The 22,824-nt window shown below is 36.2% G+C and overlaps 4 protein-coding genes across 8 annotated transcripts; 2 read left to right on the top strand and 2 right to left on the bottom strand.

Moving 5' to 3' along the window:
• Window positions 1–1,888: 1,888 nt before the first annotated feature.
• Window positions 1,889–5,019, top strand: LOC127266108 (AP-3 complex subunit delta). The gene has a single exon (XM_051296239.1). It carries the CDS (start codon window positions 2,118–2,120, stop codon window positions 4,848–4,850), a length of 2,733 nt encoding a protein of 910 aa, XP_051152196.1. The 5' UTR covers window positions 1,889–2,117; the 3' UTR covers window positions 4,851–5,019.
• A 1,018-nt stretch (window positions 5,020–6,037) lies between these two features.
• LOC127266132 (LEAF RUST 10 DISEASE-RESISTANCE LOCUS RECEPTOR-LIKE PROTEIN KINASE-like 1.2) lies at window positions 6,038–10,258 on the bottom strand. The gene is made up of 6 exons (XM_051296276.1): window positions 10,144–10,258; window positions 9,405–10,062; window positions 8,569–8,604; window positions 8,198–8,449; window positions 6,890–7,799; window positions 6,038–6,374 (listed from the first exon to the last, which is right to left on the bottom strand). Exons 2-5 carry the CDS (start codon window positions 9,949–9,951, stop codon window positions 6,928–6,930), a joined length of 1,707 nt encoding a protein of 568 aa, XP_051152233.1. The 5' UTR covers window positions 9,952–10,062; window positions 10,144–10,258; the 3' UTR covers window positions 6,038–6,374; window positions 6,890–6,927.
• Window positions 10,161–14,599, bottom strand: LOC127266117 (zinc finger BED domain-containing protein DAYSLEEPER). Of its 3 annotated transcripts, XR_007842079.1 has the most exons (6): window positions 14,192–14,598; window positions 14,036–14,120; window positions 13,343–13,573; window positions 12,108–12,979; window positions 10,487–11,467; window positions 10,161–10,263 (listed from the first exon to the last, which is right to left on the bottom strand). XR_007842079.1 is itself a non-coding variant. In XM_051296262.1 (5 exons), exons 2-5 carry the CDS (start codon window positions 14,079–14,081, stop codon window positions 10,565–10,567), a joined length of 2,052 nt encoding a protein of 683 aa, XP_051152219.1. In that variant the 5' UTR covers window positions 14,082–14,146; window positions 14,192–14,599; the 3' UTR covers window positions 10,312–10,564. The 3 variants fall into 3 exon arrangements, 2 of the variants coding, with proteins under 2 accessions (XP_051152219.1, XP_051152208.1); XM_051296262.1 differs by lacking the exon at window positions 10,161–10,263 and having other exon boundaries at window positions 10,312–11,467; window positions 14,036–14,146; window positions 14,192–14,599; XM_051296251.1 differs by lacking the exon at window positions 10,161–10,263 and having other exon boundaries at window positions 10,312–11,467.
• A 3,199-nt stretch (window positions 14,600–17,798) lies between these two features.
• Window positions 17,799–22,808, top strand: LOC127241082 (uncharacterized). 3 transcript variants are annotated; one of them, XM_051259980.1, is made up of 10 exons: window positions 17,799–18,036; window positions 18,335–18,562; window positions 19,261–19,495; window positions 19,688–19,860; window positions 20,161–20,303; window positions 20,424–20,601; window positions 20,725–21,304; window positions 21,558–21,670; window positions 21,974–22,217; window positions 22,448–22,808. In XM_051259980.1, exons 2-10 carry the CDS (start codon window positions 18,372–18,374, stop codon window positions 22,673–22,675), a joined length of 2,085 nt encoding a protein of 694 aa, XP_051115937.1. In that variant the 5' UTR covers window positions 17,799–18,036; window positions 18,335–18,371; the 3' UTR covers window positions 22,676–22,808. The 3 variants fall into 3 exon arrangements, with proteins under 3 accessions (XP_051115937.1, XP_051115945.1, XP_051115932.1); XM_051259988.1 differs by having other exon boundaries at window positions 17,799–18,158; window positions 19,691–19,860; XM_051259975.1 differs by having other exon boundaries at window positions 17,799–18,158.
• Window positions 22,809–22,824: the final 16 nt, after the last annotated feature.

Here is a 22,824-nt window from a genome sequence, read left to right as displayed (position 1 = left end):
TTTGTTTGGTATGCTTAAATTTCATTGTGAAAAGCAGAAAACGGGAAGAGTTTGTGTTCTTGATTCCATCAAACACACACAAAACACATGAAATTTTGGGTGAATCTGAAAGGAAATAAGAACATTCCATCAAGTTTTGAATAAAGATTTGAACCAAATTGGCAAATATTCAGTAGGCAGCTGGACAGTGCTGGAGATAGCTTTATTTTTCCACATTAATTAATCCTACATTGAAAAGGGATAGATCGTTTAGATAGAACCTTTTGGAGTTTTGGAGATTTAGAAAGTCTTGAAAATAGTTAATAACTGACCATTTGATTTGTTATTTTTATAACAGAAAATATTTTTTGTTTATGGATATTTTAAAAAAAATATGATTGACGATGAATATGATCAAGACTTTAAATTATATCCTTGGCCAATGCATAGGTTGAATCAAGAAGAAAGTGGAGGTTTTTTATAATGGCAACAACAAGAAGTGACATGAAGTTTAGAAAACTTGAGTGATGGAACTTGGGTATTACTTGGTTTGCATGTAAATATACTATTACTTACAAAAATCTAAATTAAAATGTCCGGGGAGAGCTTTATTTTTCTATGTAAATTTATTATTCATTGAAAAGATTTAAATTATACTCCCTCTGTCACACATACACTGTAGACACGGTATTTTAGGAGGAGTGTAATTAGTAGATAATTAAGAATGTACGAGTAAAAATAATTATCCGATAATATAAATAATTATAAATTAAAATTAAGATAATTAATTAGTTTAATTAAAATTTTAATTAAAAAATTTAAAATGAGATTAAAGTGTGTAATCATTTTCTAAATAAAGGAAAGTGACCATTGCTAAACATTGGTAAAAATGACAAAAAGGCAAGAATGAGAAGAAGCTCTGAGATAAAGAACAATAAAGTGAATCTTCTTACCAAATGACAAGAAGGCGAGGAGGAGAAAAAGCTACAAAGTAAAGAAAAATGGAGTAAATCTTGTTTGATTTTGTTCAATGGAAATAATTATTACTTGAAAATATTTTAAGTGGATAAGCCTGAATTGATTGTAAATTTGTCCATTTGCCCACCACATCTGAAAGAAGTTGTTTCTTGATACAATATAGTAAAACTGATGCGCGATATATGTCATATTTCCTCCGTCAACCTACAAAATATACATATTTTTATTTTGGAACCTATAATTACAAACTAATCATTTTATTAAATACTCAACATTTTTTCATAAATACTCTTACTTTACGGGTAAAAATATCGTTACACTATTTTTATCTACCATTTTTTAAACATCCTACCAAAAATAAATGTATACTCTTATTGTTTTGACGGAGGAAATATATTTTAGAGTGTATTTATATGATTGGAATATTTAATGTCAATACATTGATACGAAGATTAATTAGAATAGATAATGATATTTGGATGTGTTCAAACACAACAGCATAAACATTTGCACCACCGTTATATTTTGTTTTGATGACGTGGAACTAGTTAAGCTATCCTAAAGTGAGCACCGGATAAACCATTATATTTATACACTAATTTGAAATACTATTTATAAAATTATTACATTTTATACACATAACAAATCAAATATAAATTAAACTTAAACTAATTTCCAATTTTATAGGGCTTATTCGAGGGGCTCATCTGACGGTTTGTCTTATCTTGGGCCATCAGTATAATTTCCAATTTTATAGGGGCTTATCGAGGGGCTCATCTGACGGTTTATCTTATCTTGGGCCATCAGTATAATTTCCAATTTTATAGGGGCTTATCGAGGGGCTCATCTGACGGTTTATATTATCTTGGGCCATCAGTATAATTTCCAATTTTATAGGGCTTATTCGAGGGGCTCATCTGCAAATTTGTGACGATTTTGATCGACCATGTCTGCCGGCATTCTGCAGTTCTCTCTCTCAAAACTCCTATGGAAGAAATGACCCATTTTCCTCTCCCAATCACTCTCCCAAAATCTTAGGGTTTTGTTCTATGCGCATTTCTACGGAGTAAGAGGAGGAGGAGGATTGATTTCTGGTTACCATCTGCAGCAATTTGTGGAGTGATTTCTCAGTTTGAAGTATCACTTGACGGAGCTCTTCAATGGCGGGCACTTCACTGATGGATTCGCTCTTCCAGCGATCTCTAGATGACTTGATCAAAGGAATCCGCCTATGCCCGCCGGGGACGGAGCCGGCGTTCATCGCCAAATCTCTGGATGAGATCCGCCGCGAGATCAAATTGACGGATCCTCAAACGAAGGCCACCGCGCTTCAGAAGCTAACCTACCTCCATTCCCTGCACGGCGCCGACATGTCGTCGGCGGCGTTCCACTCGGTGGAGCTTTCCTCCGCCGCCGCACACGCACACAAGCGAATCGCGTACCTCGCCGCTTCCCTGTCCTTCAATCCGTCCACAACCGAAGTGATTCTCCTCCTCACGCACCAGCTCCGCAAGGATCTCTCCTCGTCCAATCATCACGATGTGAGTCTCGCGCTATCTACTCTCTCTTCGATTTGTAATCCCGATTTGTCTCGCGATTTGACGCCTGAGCTGTTCACTTTGCTTAGTAGTAGTAAATTGTTTGTACGGAAAAAAGCCATAGCTGCTACATTGAAAGTCTTCGAGCAGTATCCTGATGCAGTCCGCGTTTGTTTCAAACGAGTTGTGGAGAATTTAGAGAACAGTGATATGGCAGTTTTGTCAGCAGTTGTAGGACTGTTTTGTGAACTCACTGTGAAAGAACCTAGTTCTTGTTTGCCCCTGGCTCCTGAGTTTTATAAGATTTTGGTGGATTGTAGGAATAACTGGATTCTGATCAAGGTTTTGAAGATTTTCGCAAAATTAGCTCCATTGGAGCCGAGGTTGGGTAAGAGAGTGGTGGAGCCGATTTGTGAACATTTGGGGAGGACAGGAGCCAAGTCTTTGGTGTTTGAGTGTCTGAGGACAATCTTAACTAGTCTGAGTGAGTATGAATCAGCAGTGAAGCTTGCAGTTGGGAAGGTGAGGGAGTTTTTATTAGAGGAAGATCCAAATCTTAACTATCTTGGATTGCAGGCCTTGACCATTGTTGTGGAGAAGCATATGTGGGCTGTGTTGGAGAATAAGGAATTGGTGGTCAAGGCTTTGAGTGATGTAGATCCGAATATTAGACTCGAGGCTCTACGTCTTGTGATGGCTATGGTCTCAGAGGACAATGTGAATGAAATTTGCAGGATTTTGCTTGGCCATGCATTGAAGTCGGACCCAGAGTTTTGCAATGAGATCCTGGGATTTGTTTTGTTGACTTGTTCGAGAAACTTTTACGAAATAATTTACGATTTTGATTGGTATGTGTCTTTTCTTGGGGAAATGACTCGGGTTCCACATTGTCAGAAGGGGAGAGAGATAGAGACCCAGCTTGTTGATATTGGTATGAGGGTTAAGGATGCTAGACCTGAGCTTATTCGAGTTGCGCGTGACCTTGTGATTGATCCTGCACTACTTGGTAATCCATTTGTGCACGAAGTTTTGGCGGCGGCTGCTTGGATTTCAGGAGAGTATGTTGAGCTTTCGAAGAATCCATTTGAAGTTATGGAGGCACTGTTGCAGCCCCGGACTAGTCTACTTTCTCCATCGGTAAGATCAGTGTATATTCATTCGGCATTTAAGGTGCTAACATTCTGTATATCTTCATACCTTAAGTTGGACAGAGATGATGCATCACATCCTTCTGGAAGTATGGAAACTGAGGTAAGTGAATCATTTTCGGATACTGAACATGAGAATATGGGTGTTAGTGGTGAGCATATGGTTGATTCTTCGAGAAAACGACATCTAACAAAAGAAGCCATCACAGGCCTAATAAATCTTGTCGAAATCAATTTGGGACCGTTGGCAGGAAGTGATGAAGTAGAAATACAGGAGAGGGCGATCAATGTCCTTGGTTTTATTAGAATGATAAAGCCAAAGCTACTTGGTCCTTTGGATAATATTCAAGGAGATGAAACGAAGGAAGAAATAAACATTCCTGAAGTGATAAACCTGATATACGACGTGTTTTCTGAGGATCTTGGCCCAGTTTCAATTAATGCCCAAGAAAAGATACCAGTGCCAAATGGTTTGGAGCTGAAAGAAAATCTTAGTGACTTGGAAGCTATATGTGGTGATGTTAAGTTCCCATTATCGACATCGTTTTCCCTTGTACAACCTCGAATGGTATTAGAAAAGGACGACAGTACAAGCACGTCTGAATACCATCTGAAGGAAGATTCAGAACCATCAACAGAGTCAACATCTCTGCTTGCTGAGCATCGAAAACGACATGGATTGTATTATCTCCCTTCTGAGGATAAAGGAAAGACTATTTCCAATGACTACCCACCTGCCCGTGAACCGAAAGATAAGGCAGTTGACGAGGCTGATGATGATCTTGTAAAGCTAACCGAGCGATCACTTGTTAGGAAAAAGACAAACCAAGTGAAGCCCAGACCTGTGGTGGTGAAATTGGATGACGGGGAAGGATCAAATGTTGTGGTGACAAAATCAGATTCGAAGAATGATTTACTCGCCGGTGCGGTACAAGAAGTCCTAAGAAATGAAGCTACAGCTTCATCATCAAGAAACAAATCACGATCTACAACAGATTTAGGAAACAGCATATTCCCTGAGTCGGGAAGAAGAAAACATAAAAAAGAGAAAAAGCATGTATCTTCAGAGAAGAGGAAAGAAGAAAGTGAACAAAGAGACGGGCCGAAAAGAGATGGCCGGAATAGAAAGCACAAGTCCCGACACAGAGCGGATGGGCCTTTGAATGTTGAGGTACAATCATCGGTAATCCCGGATTTTCTTCTATAGCGTGGGGACGAAAGGATGAATTTACGTCGAATTTACACCATTTTCACTCGATATTTGAGGTTAGTTTTCTTGTATTGTGTTTGCTCTTTACTTGCCTGGATTTGTTTGTAGTGTTAATTCTCTTAATTTTACAGCAGAAATTGAGCCTAATATCTTTTTTGGGGGGTTTTACTGTGCATAAATTACTATTATTATCATTATTATTATTGGGATTGATTGCTGAGTGATTGTTAACTGAACTTGTTTATGTTGCTTTTGAAAGCTACATTTTGGGTTAGGAAGAATCTGTACTAAATTTTTGGCACTTGATAGCAACTACTAGTGGTACATGCTCAATGTGGTCCATAATTGGGTTGGTTGGTTGGTTATACCTACCTAGTTGGGAATTGAGAAAATATTAATAGTAGTGCATAATGTTTGTTTGGCCGTGTTTATGTTTTTAAATGAAAAAGAATATATATATATATATAATATTTTGAATGAAAATTGCGTTTTTAATGGGATATTTTAAGGAAATAGAGTAGTTTATTACAGAGAATAGATTACCTTTGAATGAAATGAATATGGGCCTCTTTGAACTCTTTTTATTTATTTATTTATTTAAGTTGTGGGTTAATTAAATTTATGCTGTGATGTTTTTTGAAAAGAAAAAAGACAAATTTCATCAAGGTTGAAGTGTTGGTATCTAGTTGGGTTTAGATTCAATTTAAAATTTGAATATCAAATGCGTTTGGATGTTTAGTTTAGGTATTGAAAATGTTTGTTTGGTTGTGTTTTACTTCATTTTCTGTCCATTTATATGATGACCAAACAATTATTTTAAATTTGAAAATTTATCATTTTAAATTTTGGGTATAAAAAGGATGTTAAAAATAAAGTGAACAAAGCCTGAAGACTTGCTGATCTGAATATTTGTTTACAAGAAGTAGGTTCTCATTTTTGAATAAGATTTCTATTGCGGCTGTTTCAAGGTCTAGTATAGTATGAAATTTTTTTGGCTCTTTTTAGACAAGATTTTTGAGAGGTCTAGCGTTTTTGAATTTTCAAAAGAGTAAAAGTTAACCTATGATTTGATGTTTGATGAGAAAAAAGATATATATGATTTGATGTTATTGCAAAGTTAATAGTGCCAAATCTCCAGGATTAATATAAAAGGAGTCTAATATTGTGTATTAATTACTACTCCCCTCCCCTGTTCCATTTTTTTTAAGTGGTTTTTGTTTGCATTTAAAATGATAAAAATATGTATATAATAAAGGTTTAAACTATTTATCATATATATATATATTAAATAGTTATATAGCACACATAATGTTAAATAAAAGTGTGTGTTATGTGTTTATGTGCGGCGGAGTAACAGTAGCTTTTTTAAAATTCATTATAGTAGTAAATAAATACCTATTTATATTATTGCACTACCATCTATTTTCTACGCTTTACACTTCCCTTCCCTACAAGCGCCCCATTAGTATCACCAATCAAACGGATTCTTCCACACACACGCGTGCATACACTTCTGGAAATCTGACAAATCAGCAACCAATTCACAAACTCAACAAATATTGACCAATATAATTAATTTAGTACGAAGAAATTATCACATCAGTCAAAATATATTTGTACATGCATATTTTTTTGAACATTAGAACTAAAAAAAATCACATTAAACACAAATTTTTTAGTATTTTAAAATATTCAAAACTTAACCAATCATGCAAAGGCTCCCCGTTAAACATAATTCTTTTGGTCTTTTGGAATTCTAAATTTTGAAATTTTTAAAATTAAAAATTAAAAATTGAATATTTGATATAATATTCTGAAGTTATTTTATTTTATATTATATTTTTCAAAAATATTATTATTAATAAATATTCTCAAAACTTCACAAAATGACTGTAAATAGCCACAGGCATGCTGTGAATTCAAAACACACACAATTCACGCCAATATACAGATACATATACATTATACATACATACAAACATATATATATATATATATATAGAGAGAGAGAGAGAGAGAGAGAGAGAACCACTTACTTGATCATAAGCATAACCAGAAGCAGCAATGAAGCGAGTCATTGTGGCGAAACAGATTGAGAGGAAGAATTCTTCTTCAACTGCAACAAATCCTCCTTGGGAATGTCCATAACCTCTATAACGCTACCCTCCATCTTGCTCTTTATCCCCTGCAAAACATCAAAAACACTCTCCATATCAGGACGCATCTCCCCCACACTCTGCAAGCATCCAAACGCCACCTCCGCCGCCTCCGCCGCCATTTCCCGCTCCCTCCCGACCCCGATACGTCCATCCACCAGCTCGTCCACCCTACGCCGTTGGATCCTGTTAATCGCCATCATCGACAGGTTTATCTCGTCCCTCGCCCTCGTTATATCGATCGCCGGGAGGGACGATATCAGCTCCATCAACACCACCCCGAAGCTGTACACGTCGCTTTTCTCCGTCAGCTCATAGCACTCGTAGTACTCGGGATCGACGTATCCTGGCGTGCCCTGAGGCGCTGTCGTTACGTGAGTCGCGTTCGACGGTCGTAAACGGGACAGACCGAAATCTGCGACTTTGACGCCAAAGTTGTTGTCGAGCAAGATGTTGGTGCTCTTGATGTCTCGGTGGATGACGCCGGAGGCGTGGAGATACGACAGCGCGCTCGCCGTTTCAACGGCAATTTTTAAACGGGTGATCCATGGGAGCGAGCCGGGATTGGCTCGCGCGCCGTATAGATGATCGGCGAGCGTGCCGTTAGGGATGTATTCGTACACGAGGATAAGCTCTCTTGTCGACATGGACGTGCATCCGTAAAGCGTTACTAGATTCTGATGCCTCAGATGACTGAGTATCTCGATCTCGTTCCGGAACTGCTCAACTCTTCTGTAATGGTGTTCGTATAATCTTTTCACCGCCACAATGCGGCCATCATCTAGCTTTCCTGTAACATAACCATGCATTATTCTATCAGCTTATACTTCGAAACGGTGAAAAACAAGATATTAATGCACAAAAAGGAAAGGACGATATTTCAGAGACCAGTTCGATCAAAATGATCTGTGTTCGGAAGTGATTATGTCATGTATTTTTACTAGTATTTTTTGTGTTAGTTTCAAAGAGAATACGTCTAAGTATTTATAGTTGTTGAAAGGCATAATTCTAGCCCACACATCTCAAAAAATTGTACCAATAGTACTCTTCTAGTTTCAAAACTTGAACTTGACAACACAACAATTTAAACTTTAAGATGAAATGATTATTTCATGTAGTATCATAATGGGAAGTCCTCTCAGATGGTCGTTTAAGACTTATAAATTCTTTTTTGAAACTAACTGTTACCTCGATATACCACGCCGAAGCTGCCATCGCCGAGCTCCCTTTTGGCGTCGAAATTGTCCGTGGCTTGTTCAAGTTTGTGGTAATCGAAGATGTGGATTCCGGCCCTTTTCAGGTCTTCTACCATGGAACATGAAGAAGTTCCATTCGATTTCAACGGGATATGCCGAGTGTTGTAACGTCGATTGTAGCGACGATGGTAAACTGAGAACAGTATGCACATTGTTATGGCGCTGAGGGCAGCTGCTACAAAACCTACAAGAACAGATTTGCAGTAATTTTTGTGTGCGCGCATCAATTTTGAGTGATGTAGAAACCAGAAATAGAGAGAAATTGTCATTTGGAAGTGTAAAATTGATAGGATATAATAATACCTATTGTAAGCTTGAGTCCTAAATTCAAGCCATTTCCTGTCAGGAAGCCAAATAAAAAGCAGTAATAAGGTTACACTGAGGGAGAAAAGTATCAAGATCAATAAAAACATGAGAACTTTACCATTTTTTTTTTAAAAAAAAAAAATATATACTATTTTCTATCGCCAAAATATGGCCTCTAACTATTATTTATTTATTTAAAAAATAAAATAAAAAACACAGTTTGATAACACAGCAGAAGAGTCTATAAAGTGATCAAATCTAAGAAACAAATGCATAATGCACAAATCCATGTCCAACAGTTTCTCATAATCATCTTTCTAAATAGTGCATAAACGCCTAATCGATCAAGTAGAAAGCTCTCAAGCATTCCACAAGAGCACCAGGAGCAGAGCAATGGTTGGATTGCTAGTACAATTCCATGATCAGTTGATCATTAGGGACTTGTAGAAGAAGAAGAAGAAGAAGATATTTTTCTAGTTGTAGGACTATAATCAAACAAAGTTCCATTAACACAGAGGAGCTGAGCTGAGCATGTGTTTTCAGCGTCAAAGACATGAGTTCAAGCCAACAAAATGGACTCATGTTTTGTAAACTTAATTTTTAACATAGTAAATAAAGTTTCTTTTTACACTAAATTAGGGTTTTCTTTTAACATAGTAAATTAGGGTTTTTTTAATTAATTAATTAGTTTATGCTTAAACTCATTGTTTAATATGATGGTCAATAATTAGGTTTTTTTTTTAAATATATATATTTACAGTAAATATATAATTATATAAAAAGTACCAAAAATGACGTCAAAAAGCGAGCATAAATGGGTTGAGTATACGGACCTGAATGAGAACACACGAACATGGCGGCAGAATTATTTTCCGGCCGGCAGTGACCGCCGGACATTTCACACGCCGTGCAAGCTGCAGCGCGGTCCACGACGTACTCCACCTCAAAGCCTCCGTTCACAACCTCTTCCAACGTCGTCGTTTCGTTCAACCGGAATTTCTCCACTGCGCTACTCATCACCGGAAGCGTAATGTTCGAACCGCAGACGATCGGAGCTTGCAACGACTCATCCACGAGGTATCGTACTCCGTCGGTTCCATTACCGCCACAATCGAACCTATTCCTAGCCGATATTTCGAAATCGGAATAACAGGAGTAGAACAAGTAGAGATTCTCAACGTTCACACTGGACTTCAGCTGCGGATCGCCGTCGCCATTTCCATCGCTCAACCACGTGCTCTCATACCTCCGTAGGCAGAATCCGTTCCACATATCGAGCCGCGCAATTCTCATCGATCGATTGCCAATCTCGAGCACAACGAAGGACTGACCTGCGAGATCTATCGTAGTTAGATTCTCGCGCGAGCACCGGAGCTGCATCTCGCGGAAGCCGCACTGTGGAGGTCGATCGCCTCCCCAAAACGGAAAACCTATCCCTCGGATGTTCCTGCCGCAGGAGAACAGACCACCGCAGCTGCCGAATCGCTCATCCTGGTCAGCAGCGCAAAGTTTGATCCAAATCGAAAACACAACGAAAACAAGCATTTGAGCCAATGGTAGGATAACTGAAACCTGAAATCTGAGATAGTGATTCGTATAGAGCAAATGACTCGAGCAGTAAAATTCAATGGCCGCCAGGCCACGCTGTCCGCCATTGTTGAATTCCAATAATTCCGCAACTGTTGCTCTGACCTATACATATATATATTACAAAACAAATATACGTTCAACAGGATTTTCAATCAAAATCAGGAATGAAACGTTGAAATTTAAATTCAAGTATTCAACAATGAAAATGCATCAAGGAAGAACATATATATATATATATATAGCATATAATGAGCAATATTACCTAACAGAACCTAATCTGTACAAACTATTTGAAGAAATAAATTTACAAAGAACCAAATTAAACCTTTCCTCCACAATTGGCTTTTTTGCATAACAGAAATTTGATCTAAACAATGGGCAAAGATCTAAGCAGCCATATCCATCATTTTTGTTTCTTGTCAAAGCTTCTGCTGCTTTCTGCAGCAGCCATTTCCATCATCCTCGCATAATCGATCTCCGTCGATTTGTACTTCATCTTCATCCCGTTCTGCATCCACGACTTCACACAAAAAATAGCCTGTGTACACGAAACAGGCGTCGAAAATCTTTGCCGATCAACCTCATCTCCCTTGCTGCAGAAAATGTCTTCCGGAAGCACAGCAGTCGACTGCACGGCCAAGAAGTCGCGAGCCATCAACGACAGCCGCGGGTATCTCGAGCTGTTCACCTTCCACCAGTCAAGAACATCAGTAGGCATCGGGGCAGGCGGCTCGGACAGATATTGCGTAAGCTCATCAGTGGCAGAGTTCATCGTCGCCCGCCGCTTCTTACGAGCAATTTCCTCTGCAAAAGACGCACTACCCCCGTCTTCCGATTCTTGTACGGTGTAAGGATTCGTCACCGGCGAGAAATAACTGGTGGAGTAGTTTCTGATGAAATGACTTCTCGCTTCCTCCAAGTTGCTTTCTGTGTTAAGATATTCAGGAATAAGCTCGACCTTGATCCGAGGGTCGAGAATCGCGGTCATGTACGTGAAGGCATTGCAGAGCTGGTCACTGTAAGCCTGCGCTTTGACATACATGTCTTCTGCGGAGCTCTTGAGCCAGTCGGGGCTTTGCCGATAATCTTTGCAGGCCATAATCATCTCCGAAATATGGTCCATGAAGAAGAGAACGAGGCCAATAGTGAGCACTCTGTTCGTGCATATGTTGTTGATCGTCTTGTAGAAGGGCTCAAGATATTTATGCATAATAGTGACGACATTTTTCTCGGCAGAGTTCAGCAGTAGTTGGCTACCTAGTTGCTCCTCGTACTTCCTGATCACTGTCTCCATTGATTTGCCAGCCTGCAAATAGATTATAACCCCAAAATTAGTATTAAGCCTTAAAAGATTTTGTTTTTACACATTGATATTTGACTCCTTCTGAAATATTGTCATTTTCATATCAATCTTCGACATACTCGAGTTTCTAGCATAAATATAATCATATTTGGATTTGCATGTAAGAAATCTGGTGCAGATAAGAGAAAAAAAACATTGAAATGAATTCCTAACAGGTGTTGAGCTTTCATCCTCTAAATTCTCGACGTGAGAATAGCATATTAGTTTCGATATGCTAACAGATCTTAAGCTTAGAAAATGGCACATTATATACTACATAAGCATATGCCTGGCTCAAGGAAACCAAAAAGCTCTGTACTTTTTGAATTTTTTTCGAAGTTTTTTTTTTTTTTTTTTTAACTATACTGATTTTCCAAAAACATCTTAGCAAACAACTATTCACCTAAAAAAATAGCAAAAACCAAAACACTCAAAACGGAAAAAAGAAAAATGTATTTTCGAATCGACTGAAGCATACATGCACTGTCCCAAATTCATTGTCAAGGATGCCAAAATAATAGTGAAAATTTTCATATAGCTGAATTAGCATGGTTGAACAGGCAATATGGAACTATACATATATATATATATTATACACATATACCTTACGTGCAAGATCAAGCATCTGGTAGCTCCCACTCCACCGAGCAGAGGCATCGAGAGGGAATTTCCAGCTCCCTTCTTGGTATGCTGCAGTGAACTGCACAAAATCCTCGGACATTTCTTGCGATGAATTGAGTTTCAGCACAAATTCCCTGATCTTTACAATCACCGATTTTGTAGTCCTAAGCCCATCATTTATGATTGAATTCAGAGTTTGGGCAGCACAGGGAATATGACAAAAGGCAGCCATTTTCTGACCATCCATACCACTTTTCAGAGCCAGGCATGCTTGCAAGGCATTCGAACTATTATCGTGGGTGCACGAGAGAATTTTATTTTCAAGGTTGTAAAGCCTGAGGACTTTCAATAGGGCATGATAGATTTCGGTTCCCCCACAGGGACTCGGTATGTGACAAATATCAAGAAGAACTTTCTGGAAGGACCAATTTTCATCAATCCACTGACATGTAATGCTCATATACAGAATTTGTTCGTAGGAAGTCCAAAAATCGAGAGTGATAGAAACCTTTGAAGAAATCTGCTCTACAATCAGCCTCACAGATTCCTGCATGCTTCTGAAGACTTCCCGCAATATTGTTTGGAACTTTTCCCCACTCCAAAGCTCGACGGCTGGATTCAGAAACTTAAATGCATTTGCCAGCCACTTCTCTGAAAGAGTAGAAGTGGGAAGAGATGATACAACAACCCACTTGATAAGCAACCAGTTCAAGTGATCGAGGTCCAATGAAGGCAACTTAGCGTGACTGTGAGGTTTCTTAGCAACTGTCACGGACTGTGAACTAGGACCATTCGAAGAATCCCCTAGCTTATCATATCCTGGATGTCGGTTGCTGAGATGCCTCCCCAAATTACCTTCAACAAAAATTATGTCATCGCAAGGCACAATTATCCATAAAAATGAAAACAGAATTTCAACGTAAATTAGCCTCCTTAGAAGCCAAATTATGTCTTGGTTGAACTAAGGTCACAGCCACCCGTATGCAGTCATATTTTGGGAACTCATAACTCGAACCTAATATCCCAACACCGGTTAGAACTCACAAGCACCCCCTCCACCCGTCATATAGATGCATGTTATTTTCAAATTAAGGTTATATAGATGCATGTTATTTTCAAATTAAGGTTAAATGCGGATCAACTCAATGAAACTGAAATAACGAACGAAAACAAGAACACAAGAAAGTAGGGGAGGGGGGGAGAGGGTAGAGAAATAACCAGTGGCAGTCGCAATAGAATAGCTTTGTCCACAAAACTTGCATCTTCGACTTTTCCCATCATTTCCAATTTCAAAATACTTAAGAAAAACTGAGGTCATTGTCTTTTTCCTGGGCTTAGCAGAAAGGATTACATTACCCTTCTCTGTGGAACCCAACCCGATATCCGTTGGATTGATGAGGGGGATGGCTGCCGAATTCATTACTGTTACAGACTTGGGATCCATATCCACTACAAAGAAGAAAACACATACATTATTATTGAATGGAAATTAAAAAGAAACCAAAAGTGAGGAATAAAATTCGAAAAGCTTCTGGTTATAATGCAATAGATGCTATGTCAGGTGAAGACTCATCCATTCTTAAGACCAAATTTGGAATCCATCCTTTACTGCTATGCCTATGATCGATGTTGATAGTTAACAATCTCCATTGATTTTCTTATGATCTAAAAACTTCCACTCAATTTGACTAAAGTAATTTCGACATGATTTTGTCATAATCTTTCTTAGATATTTTTTCCTTTCACAACCTACAGCTTCCGCCTAACATACTAATCTCAGATTCATCTTAACATGGTGAATTAAGGAAAATCTATGCTACCACAGTCCAATTTGAACTACCATAGATATCAAAGTAAGACAACTTCACTAAAGGGATTCAGAGAGAAACACAATCACACTACGAATCAAACCTTTCAAGGACTGGTTATTATACGAACTGTTAACTCCCCAATCCATCACATTGCCAGCTGCAGCTACTCCCCCAACAATCACAGCCTGCAACAATGAATCCAAACATCACTCTACACAATACCAATAAAATCAAAATCAACCATCAAATTCCATACCGCGACAAACAATTGATCGAATTCCCCAGCGCCTCAGGTAAAGAGAGACCTCAATCCTCTAAACCCAGCACCGATCCTACAACTCAACCGATTGAAACACACACACACACAAAAAAGGCAAAAACAGTGCGCAGACCCACAGATTCAGCACACTTTTCCCCCCTAAAACCAGAAGGAAATCATCAGCAATTGAGCGATGATTATGCGTCAACGAAGTAAAAGGGGAATGGAGGGAACGAAGAAAAGCGTGGGAGTGATGGGGAAAGGGGGATTTGAAAAGGGGTTTGAGCTGAAATTGAAGAAGCGAAGCCAGCCAGCCAGCCAGATCTGAGCCGCTGAGGTAAGACTTTGAGAGAGAGAGAGAAAAACAAAGGCGAATTGGTGGAGAGGCGCTGAGAAAGAGCAGAGTCGAAGCTGTTTAGGTATAAGCGGAGCCGCCAGTCAGCCAGCGCCTGCTTTTCCTTGGTTAGATTTATAGCAGTCCATGGAGCTTTGGTTTAGATTAATCCATACCGTTCGTATTATAGACCCCACTTAATTGTGTGGTGCGATTCGTTTAGGAGTTGAAAACCCGGCTTCTTGTAAACTTGTAAACACATTTCTGTTCTGACTGTATGTGAGTATTTGAGCAGCGTTTTTGTTTTAAAATATTTTTATATTAAATATAAATATAATTTAATTAATTTATTATAAAAAAAATATAGAATATATAGTAATATTGAGCATTGTAAAAGATTGAGCATTATAATATCAAATTTATTTATTTACAAAATATTATATTAAAATATTATTTAAATTCAAATTCAAACTTCAATTTAAAATTAAATTTCAAATCAAAATGCAACTAAAAACAAAACACACCCATAATCGTAATCGTGTTGTTTGTCTTGAGGTTTTTACATTTGTTTGATTATTTTAAATTATTGTTTACTATTTTAATCCGTTTCAAAACGACGGTATTATTTTCATAAATGATTATATTACTGTATAACTACCTTACTCTTTCATTATTATTATTATTATACAATTGTAACTGTCTTTTATACTAGTACATATTTTACCTATGCTTTTTACCCAATATTTTTTAAATTTAGTGTTTAATACAACTAAGATTATAGTTTTAGGATGGAAGGAGTAATATTTTGTGAATGTTTTATATATAAACTAAGGGTGTGTTTGTTTGGAGGATTGGATTTAAATTTAACTATTCATCCAATTTTTTCTCCCCAAAAATATCAAATCAAACACCTATTTTTCATTTTTTATATTATACTAAAAATCAATTTTACATTCAAAACATCACATCAACAACACCTGTTTATATCACATCATACAACTACTCAAATTTAAAATTTTTACTATTCAAATCTCAATCCAAAATCCAAACTCCCAAACAAACACACACTTAACTATTATTGTAATATTTTTAAAATTATATTTTAAATTAACATTATAAAAATATATAGTATTATTTTTTTAACTAAATAGAATTGTATTAAAAAATACATATATTCAGATACAATTGAAACAAATCTTACCTTAATATGTTAATATAAAGCTATAATGTTAAGTTAATACAAAAAGCTATAAGGTTTTTTGTATTTATTATTATTATATTTATATATTATACTTCTTAAATAGTATTTTGAAGAAATTATATTGTACTCAAATATTATTCATATCCTTAAAATTATATCATTTTTTAAAATTTATTTATAATATTTCTATAATACATTCTCTATTTATAATATTTCTATAATACATTCTCTATTAGGAGACGAGTGTGTTTGTTTAGTGAAATTATTTAAAAAGATAATTTTTATGTAAAATATTAAAATTTGTGTAATTAATATAAAAATAATAAATGAGTGTAATATATTATTATTTTTTCTTTTTTGAAAATATTAACTTTGTTTTCTCAATAAATTTTTTAATTGCGATTCTCAAAATAATAATAGTACAAATTTTATTTACAAAAAATCAAAATAAACTTCAAACACTCGTTACCAAAAGTAAAAAAAAAAAAGTCAAATAATTAGTATATTTTATACTGACATGATTTTTTATACTACATACCACAAATCAATTCATTTAAAAATACTGCATCAACTGAGAACTACTATATTATTTAAAAATGATAGAAGAACACACCCAAAGTATCCATTTACTTTTTTTTTTGTTTCATATTTGTAATATAATACTTCCTCTGTTTTAACGGAATGCATTTTTTTTTATAATGAACTAAAAAATAATAATATTTTATTAATATATTAAATGTAATTTCTAATGTATTTTCTAATGCTATCCGTAAAAGATTTCAGTTTATGTTTCTATTTTTTTTCAACTTTAGCTCCAAGTGAAAGTGTATAAGGGTGTGTTCGTTTGTAGAATTTTAACAAAATTCTACTATTCATCCAATTTTTTTCCTCTAAAAACATCAAATCAAACACCTATTTTTCATTTTTTATATTATACTAAAAATTAATTATACATTCAAAACATCACATCAACACCTATTTATATCACATCATACAACTATTCAAATTCAAAATTTTTATTATTCAAATCCCAACTCAAAATCCAAACCCCCAAACAAACAATACCCTAAATGTACACATTCAAAATTAATTGGATCGGCTCAACACAAGTGCAGTCCAAATCCTCGAGGTTCACAGCCCAACAGAAGGTCCTGATCGTACAGACCTGTCTAGTCCAAAGACCCAGCCGGCCTGGTCTATTTGAAGCAGTCAACGGATGAAAGAAAGTGGAAGTGAAGGTGATTGGAATTGTTGAGAATAATTAGGATAATCTTGTTTAAACAGAATTCGAAAAAACAAAATAAATATCCAATTCAAAAAAAATAAAATAAATATCCAATGGTAGAACAGAGGAAGAGGACGTCATTCATCATGAATCTTCTTCTTTTTTTTCATAATTTTTCTCTTCGTTATTTTCTTGTAATTTTTCCAAATTTTTACAGTTTTATTAGATTAATTTCAATTTAATTTTCAGTTTCATTCTTATTTATTTTACCTTCTTTTTTTCATCAATTTTTTGCGAGATAGCCCGGATCATTTCTTGAGGAGGCCGGGGAACCCTACAATTAAATCAATTCCGACATACTTTTTCGATTAAGCTTCGGTGACTATTTTTTTACGACAACAATAAGATAATTTGAATCTCTTTTAAAAATAAAAAATAAATATTTTTGTGAAAATGAGAAGAATGTATTTGTTTTGTAGAATAATTTAAAAAAATATATATTTTTATATGAAATTGTGTAAGTAATATAAATAATGAATAGGTATAATATATATTTTTAAAAATATACTAATTTATTTTGAAAAATAAAACACCCCCTAAATTTGAATTTAAAATAATAACAAACAAATCCTTAATATTCATATTTTAAAAAATAATAAATTTTTCTAATTTATTATTATTATTTTTTACTTACACTATTTTTCATAAACTTTACTTAATAAAATTTTTATAATACATTAAAACACTCTTTGTGCCGAAGCAAAGCCAATTGAACTTGATCTAGGGACTATTATTTAAAGTAATATGTATTACTGTACTATAAAGTAGTATAATATTATAAGATTTATCTACGAACGAAGCCGCTTTGCATACGTCTCAGTCTAAGACGGTCCCACCGAGTTTCTGGCACCGCGTCGCCGTGTCGGAGTTCCTTCCCAACTCTCGATCGGAAAACCCTTGTTCCCGTTCTATACCCCTCTCCACTGAGCTGTAATTTGCAGAAGTAATCGTTTTGTTGATGGCGGGTTCAAGAGCTGCTGCTGTTCCCCCGAGTCTGCGAATCGTCTAATTTCAGCTACATGGTTTTGTTTTTGTTTTTTTGTCGTGTATTGGATTTTTGAATTGCAGTTTCGAAGTTCATAGTCGGGAATTAATTAATGAAAAAGTTAGGATATCAGGAGGATACTTTGCTTTCCTTTACTAGGTAAGTTGATTTGCCCAAAGTATAATTCTCGAATTATTTGGAATGACGTTTATATTGGTTGATTCCCGAACAATTCGCATTATTGCGATGTAATATTTTGTGTTTAATCGGGATGCTGTTGTATAGCTTGAGGATTTTGCTGTGCTAGTTTCTAAATGACAATTATATTTGTGAAGGTGATTGGGGGTTTATCTGAAGCCTTAGTTGGTGAAAATGACTATGGTCAGCAGAACAAGAAGTATGTTGGAAGGACTGGTGAAAGAGGGCTCTTTCAAGTGGTTGAATAAGAAGAGAGGCATATTTGATGAAGAAATTGAAGAAATGGAACAGTCTCCGTCAGCTGGGAAGAATTGGCTGCCTGAGCTCTCTCCTCCAGCAAATGTCGTTGTCCGAAGATGCTCAAAGTTAGTTGTGTGCTCTACATATGCTGTCAATTCTCGTTACATCTGGTATCTGATATGTTTTCTTTGAAAGCATTTGTGGCTATGGGAATGATATGATCCTTTATAATGATTGTGAATGAGGGTATAACTGTTTAGTGCTGATGCCAAGTGCCAAAACGGAAATCTCTGGACAAAATTATGGTTACATTTAGAGTTAACTTAACGTGTAGTCTAGACTTGCAATGGAAAATAATATTACAGTGTTTAATTTATGTAGGTGAAATTTTTGGTTTAACTTTGGGGGTAATATGGAAGTGTTTAAATGTTTGTTGGATTGAAATTTGGACACATGGAACATGTTACTCGAAGAACAAGATACTAATCATGTAGTTGGTTAATCTAGGAGTTAATTGAGGTGGAATTATATAGACTGATTTCTATTGTTCTGCAGTAGGATTGGATAAGCCGAAGATGGAGTCTTTTATGCCTTTAGTTCGTCTAGTTCAATTAAGTACACAGCTGGATCATCTGATTGGGATAATAGTGTATTCATTCAGATTATTTTGTGGCCCATTACATTAATTGATGCCATGGTCAACATACATTAATTTGGAAATTGTGCGCATTGGCTGGTGTTGTGATTATTGTTTATATCTATGCTCATATGTATACTTTACACCTACGACTAAGTTATATCTTTCTGATCAAAATTAATGCAGAATCCTTGACCTTTCTATCCATCAACTCCAAGATAATTTTGATGCAGAAGCTTCTGAATCTTTAAAGCATAAATCAAACTATGCACGGAATTTTCTGGAATACTGTTGCTTCATGACCCTTTCACGATCAATACAAGTAGCTGGCTATCTAGAAGACAATAAATTCCGACGGCTTACATTTGACATGATGGTTTCTTGGGAGTTTCCTTCAGATGATTGTGGGACATATTCCAATGTAGGTTTCCTGCAGTTCAAGAGCATAATAATTTGTCTGAATCAGTACCTTTATAGTGTAGCTTTCTATATAACTGATTTATTTCCAAATTTTAGGAAAATACCTTTTCACCCCTTGTGAATAGAAATTTTCCTAGCATTTGAATATCTTCTGTTGAAACATGCAACATCCTGCATAACTGAATGTTTATAGCAGGTGGATGGTGATGTAACAGTTGGAATTGAGGCCTTTTCGAGGATTGCTCCAGCAATTCCCATTGTTGCTAATGTCATTGTTAGTGGTAAAATATTTGAAGTTCTTGCAGCTTCAACAACCGATCGCCTTCATTTTTCTGTCTATGATAAGTACCTTATTCGATTGGAAAGGTAATTTCTGGTGCCAAGTCTCCGTCTTCTCTTTAAATGCATATTTCAGCTTGGAACAGATATCTGCAACGTGTTTTTTTCTTGAGACTCTTTTGGATTATGTAATGCACGATGATGGTCTTACCATGTTATTTATGGTTATGTTAGATGTTCCATCTTTTAGTCTGGAACTAAGTTGCAACATTGTTTGATGATCTATTTTTAGCTAAAAGTCATGGGTTTATGGTTCTAATTTCCTTTTCTTCTCCATCCTGACCTGTTATGCTTTTAATCTCTATTTTTCCTTTCATGCACTTGCAGGGCAATACGAAAATTGCAGTCACAATCAGAGTCCTCTCTCCTTTCTTCTCTGCGATCTGCAAGAAGGGAGAAAATCTTGGAAGTGGATGGCACTGTAACAACTCAACCAGTTCTTGAACATGTGGGCATGTCAACATGGCCTGGTAAGTCTTGACATGTACTTTAACTCCAGGAAGGAACTAACTTTATGGAATTGGGAAGTGGGAACATTAATCAACTATTTTATCGGCTAAAAAGAGGTGGATACATGCTTGTCATTGTAGGACGATTGACTTTGACTGATCATGCCCTCTACTTTGAAGCTCTTCGAGTTGTGTCTTATGATAAAGCAAAGGTATATGATCTGGCTAATGAGTTACAACAAGTTATAAGACCTGAGCTCACAGGGCCATGGGGAACCAGACTTTTCGACAAGGCAGTCTTTTATAAATCTATTTCATTGTAAGGTGTTCATGCAAGTTCTATTTATATTTTTTAAATAATAAAATAAGCTAGATTCCGTGCTCTTCATTCTCATCAGAATCTTTTGAAAAGCTTATGCATTATTCAGGACTTGTCATGTAGGTCAGAACCTGTTGTCATGGAGTTTCCAGAGCTTAAAGGCCATACACGCCGTGACTATTGGCTAGCAATTATCCGTGAAGTTCTATTTGCCCATAAATTTTTACTGAAGTACCGAATCAGTGGACTTGAGCGTGATGAAGTGCTTTTGAAAGCAATTTTTGGAATTTTGCGGGTGCAAGCCCTTAGAGAAATGAGTTTGACAACCCCTCTTTCCATTGAGCCTCTTCTTATATTCAATGTCTGTGATCAGCTTCCAGGAGGGGACTTGATTCTTGAAAAACTTGCAAACATGTTGACATTGGGGGATGGAGATAGGAAACGTACACTGAAATCTGGAAATGGTATGTATTCAACTTCTGCTCTATCACTTGCTTCGGAATTAGGGTTTGTTTTCGGTACAAGTTCTAGCACAACCAGTGACACCAGACTGGTAGTTGGTGAAATTGCTGTTGGAAAGATGACTCCACTTGAGAAAGCAGTTAAAGAAGCTAGAAGCAGCTACGAAAATGTAGTGCAGGCACAAGCCACAGTTGATGGAGTTAAAGTTGATGGCATTGACACCAATTTGGCTGTGATGAAGGTTCGCTAATCTTTTTATACGTGTTTTTATTATTAAATATCCCATGGGATGGTTCTCTGATGTCCAATATTTATTTTTTATCTAAGATCATATTATAGTTACACTTCATTGTGGGATTGTGAAGATCGATAGCAATTTGTTGTTAGTGCTTTTATTTATTTATGTTTTATACCTCTCTCTAATGTGGTATTTTTTTTTTTTCTTTATATATATATATATCTTAGCAGTACTAAGGATAGACTTACAATTGCAGGAATTGCTTTCCCCTGTGACAGAAATTTGGAATTGGATTATTTTACTTCTCAACTGGGAAAATCCTTTGAAATCCACTGCATTCTGTTTGATCTCTACCTATATTATATACAGGTAACCTTTATCTTTTTTGTGATATCATAATGGTTTAGCTGAGATAAATTTGCTAGGGTTCATGCCTGATAAAAGACAAGTAGACTGCAAATAAACCCCTATCAAAATTGCTACTTCTATGGTGACTCCTTTATTTTGCATAGTAATTTGTTCTATTACATAGTAAAAGTACCTAGTTTTGTCAATGTATGTTGTTTTAAGTTCATAAGATGTAGAATCACCTGCATGATAACAGAACTGAATATATTGTAGTTCTCTGGAATGTAATTGTCTAATTGTAAATTTAACAATATATTTTTGCAGGGGATGGATAGGCTATGCTTTAGCAGCATTACTCATCCTATTTGCGCTCTTCATGATACTTACTCGCTACATCGGTCAAGGAACGCCTGTTGACCAACTGAAGGTAGTTGCACCACCTCCCATGAACACTATGGAGCAGCTTTTAGCCGTTCAAAATGCCGTTTCCCAGGTCGAAGAGCTAATACAGGATGGAAATATCGCTCTTCTAAAAGGGCGTGCCTTGCTGCTCTCTATTTTTCCACAGGTATGATTTGGTCTTTCATTTGTACTTCCGAGCATTTTCTATTTGGAGATCTGTGATCTGCTCATAACAACTCATCTTAGGAATCTGATGTTCCATACACAATTATGATTTCATAGCTCTGCCTTCTATGTGAATTTCGATCGGAAATGTTATTACAGAAACAACAATTTTTATTTCCCTCAATAAAATTTCTTGAGCTGTTAATTTCTTCTGTGTATGTCTTATTTCAGGCTACTGAAAAATTTGCACTTGCACTACTGGCCCTTGCGCTGGTTCTGGCACTTTTACCTGTTAGATACATTGTTCTACTTACATTCTTGGAAACATCCACACGATACTCACCTGTAAGAAGAGCGAGCACAGAGAGATGGACAAGAAGATTTAGAGACTGGTGGTTTAGCATACCCGCAGCTCCTGTCCTTCTTGAAAGAGTTGGGGACGACAAAAAGAGAAGGTAACAATTAATGTGCAAGTAAGTTTATTGTATGATGATTGTTAATTTAATTATGCTTTTGTAAATATGTAAACATATTACATACCGGCTTGTGTAATACGTGAATATCGAAGGATGGGTGGATGGATAGCCAGGCATATGATTGTTGAAATA

Source organism: Andrographis paniculata, unplaced genomic scaffold, assembly GCF_009805555.1.
Source record: "Andrographis paniculata isolate CXL003 unplaced genomic scaffold, ASM980555v1 Contig18END, whole genome shotgun sequence".
NCBI lineage: Eukaryota > Viridiplantae > Streptophyta > Magnoliopsida > Lamiales > Acanthaceae > Andrographis > Andrographis paniculata.
Note: the sequence above shows the minus strand (reverse complement) of the source record. Positions and strands in the feature narration are given on the sequence as shown.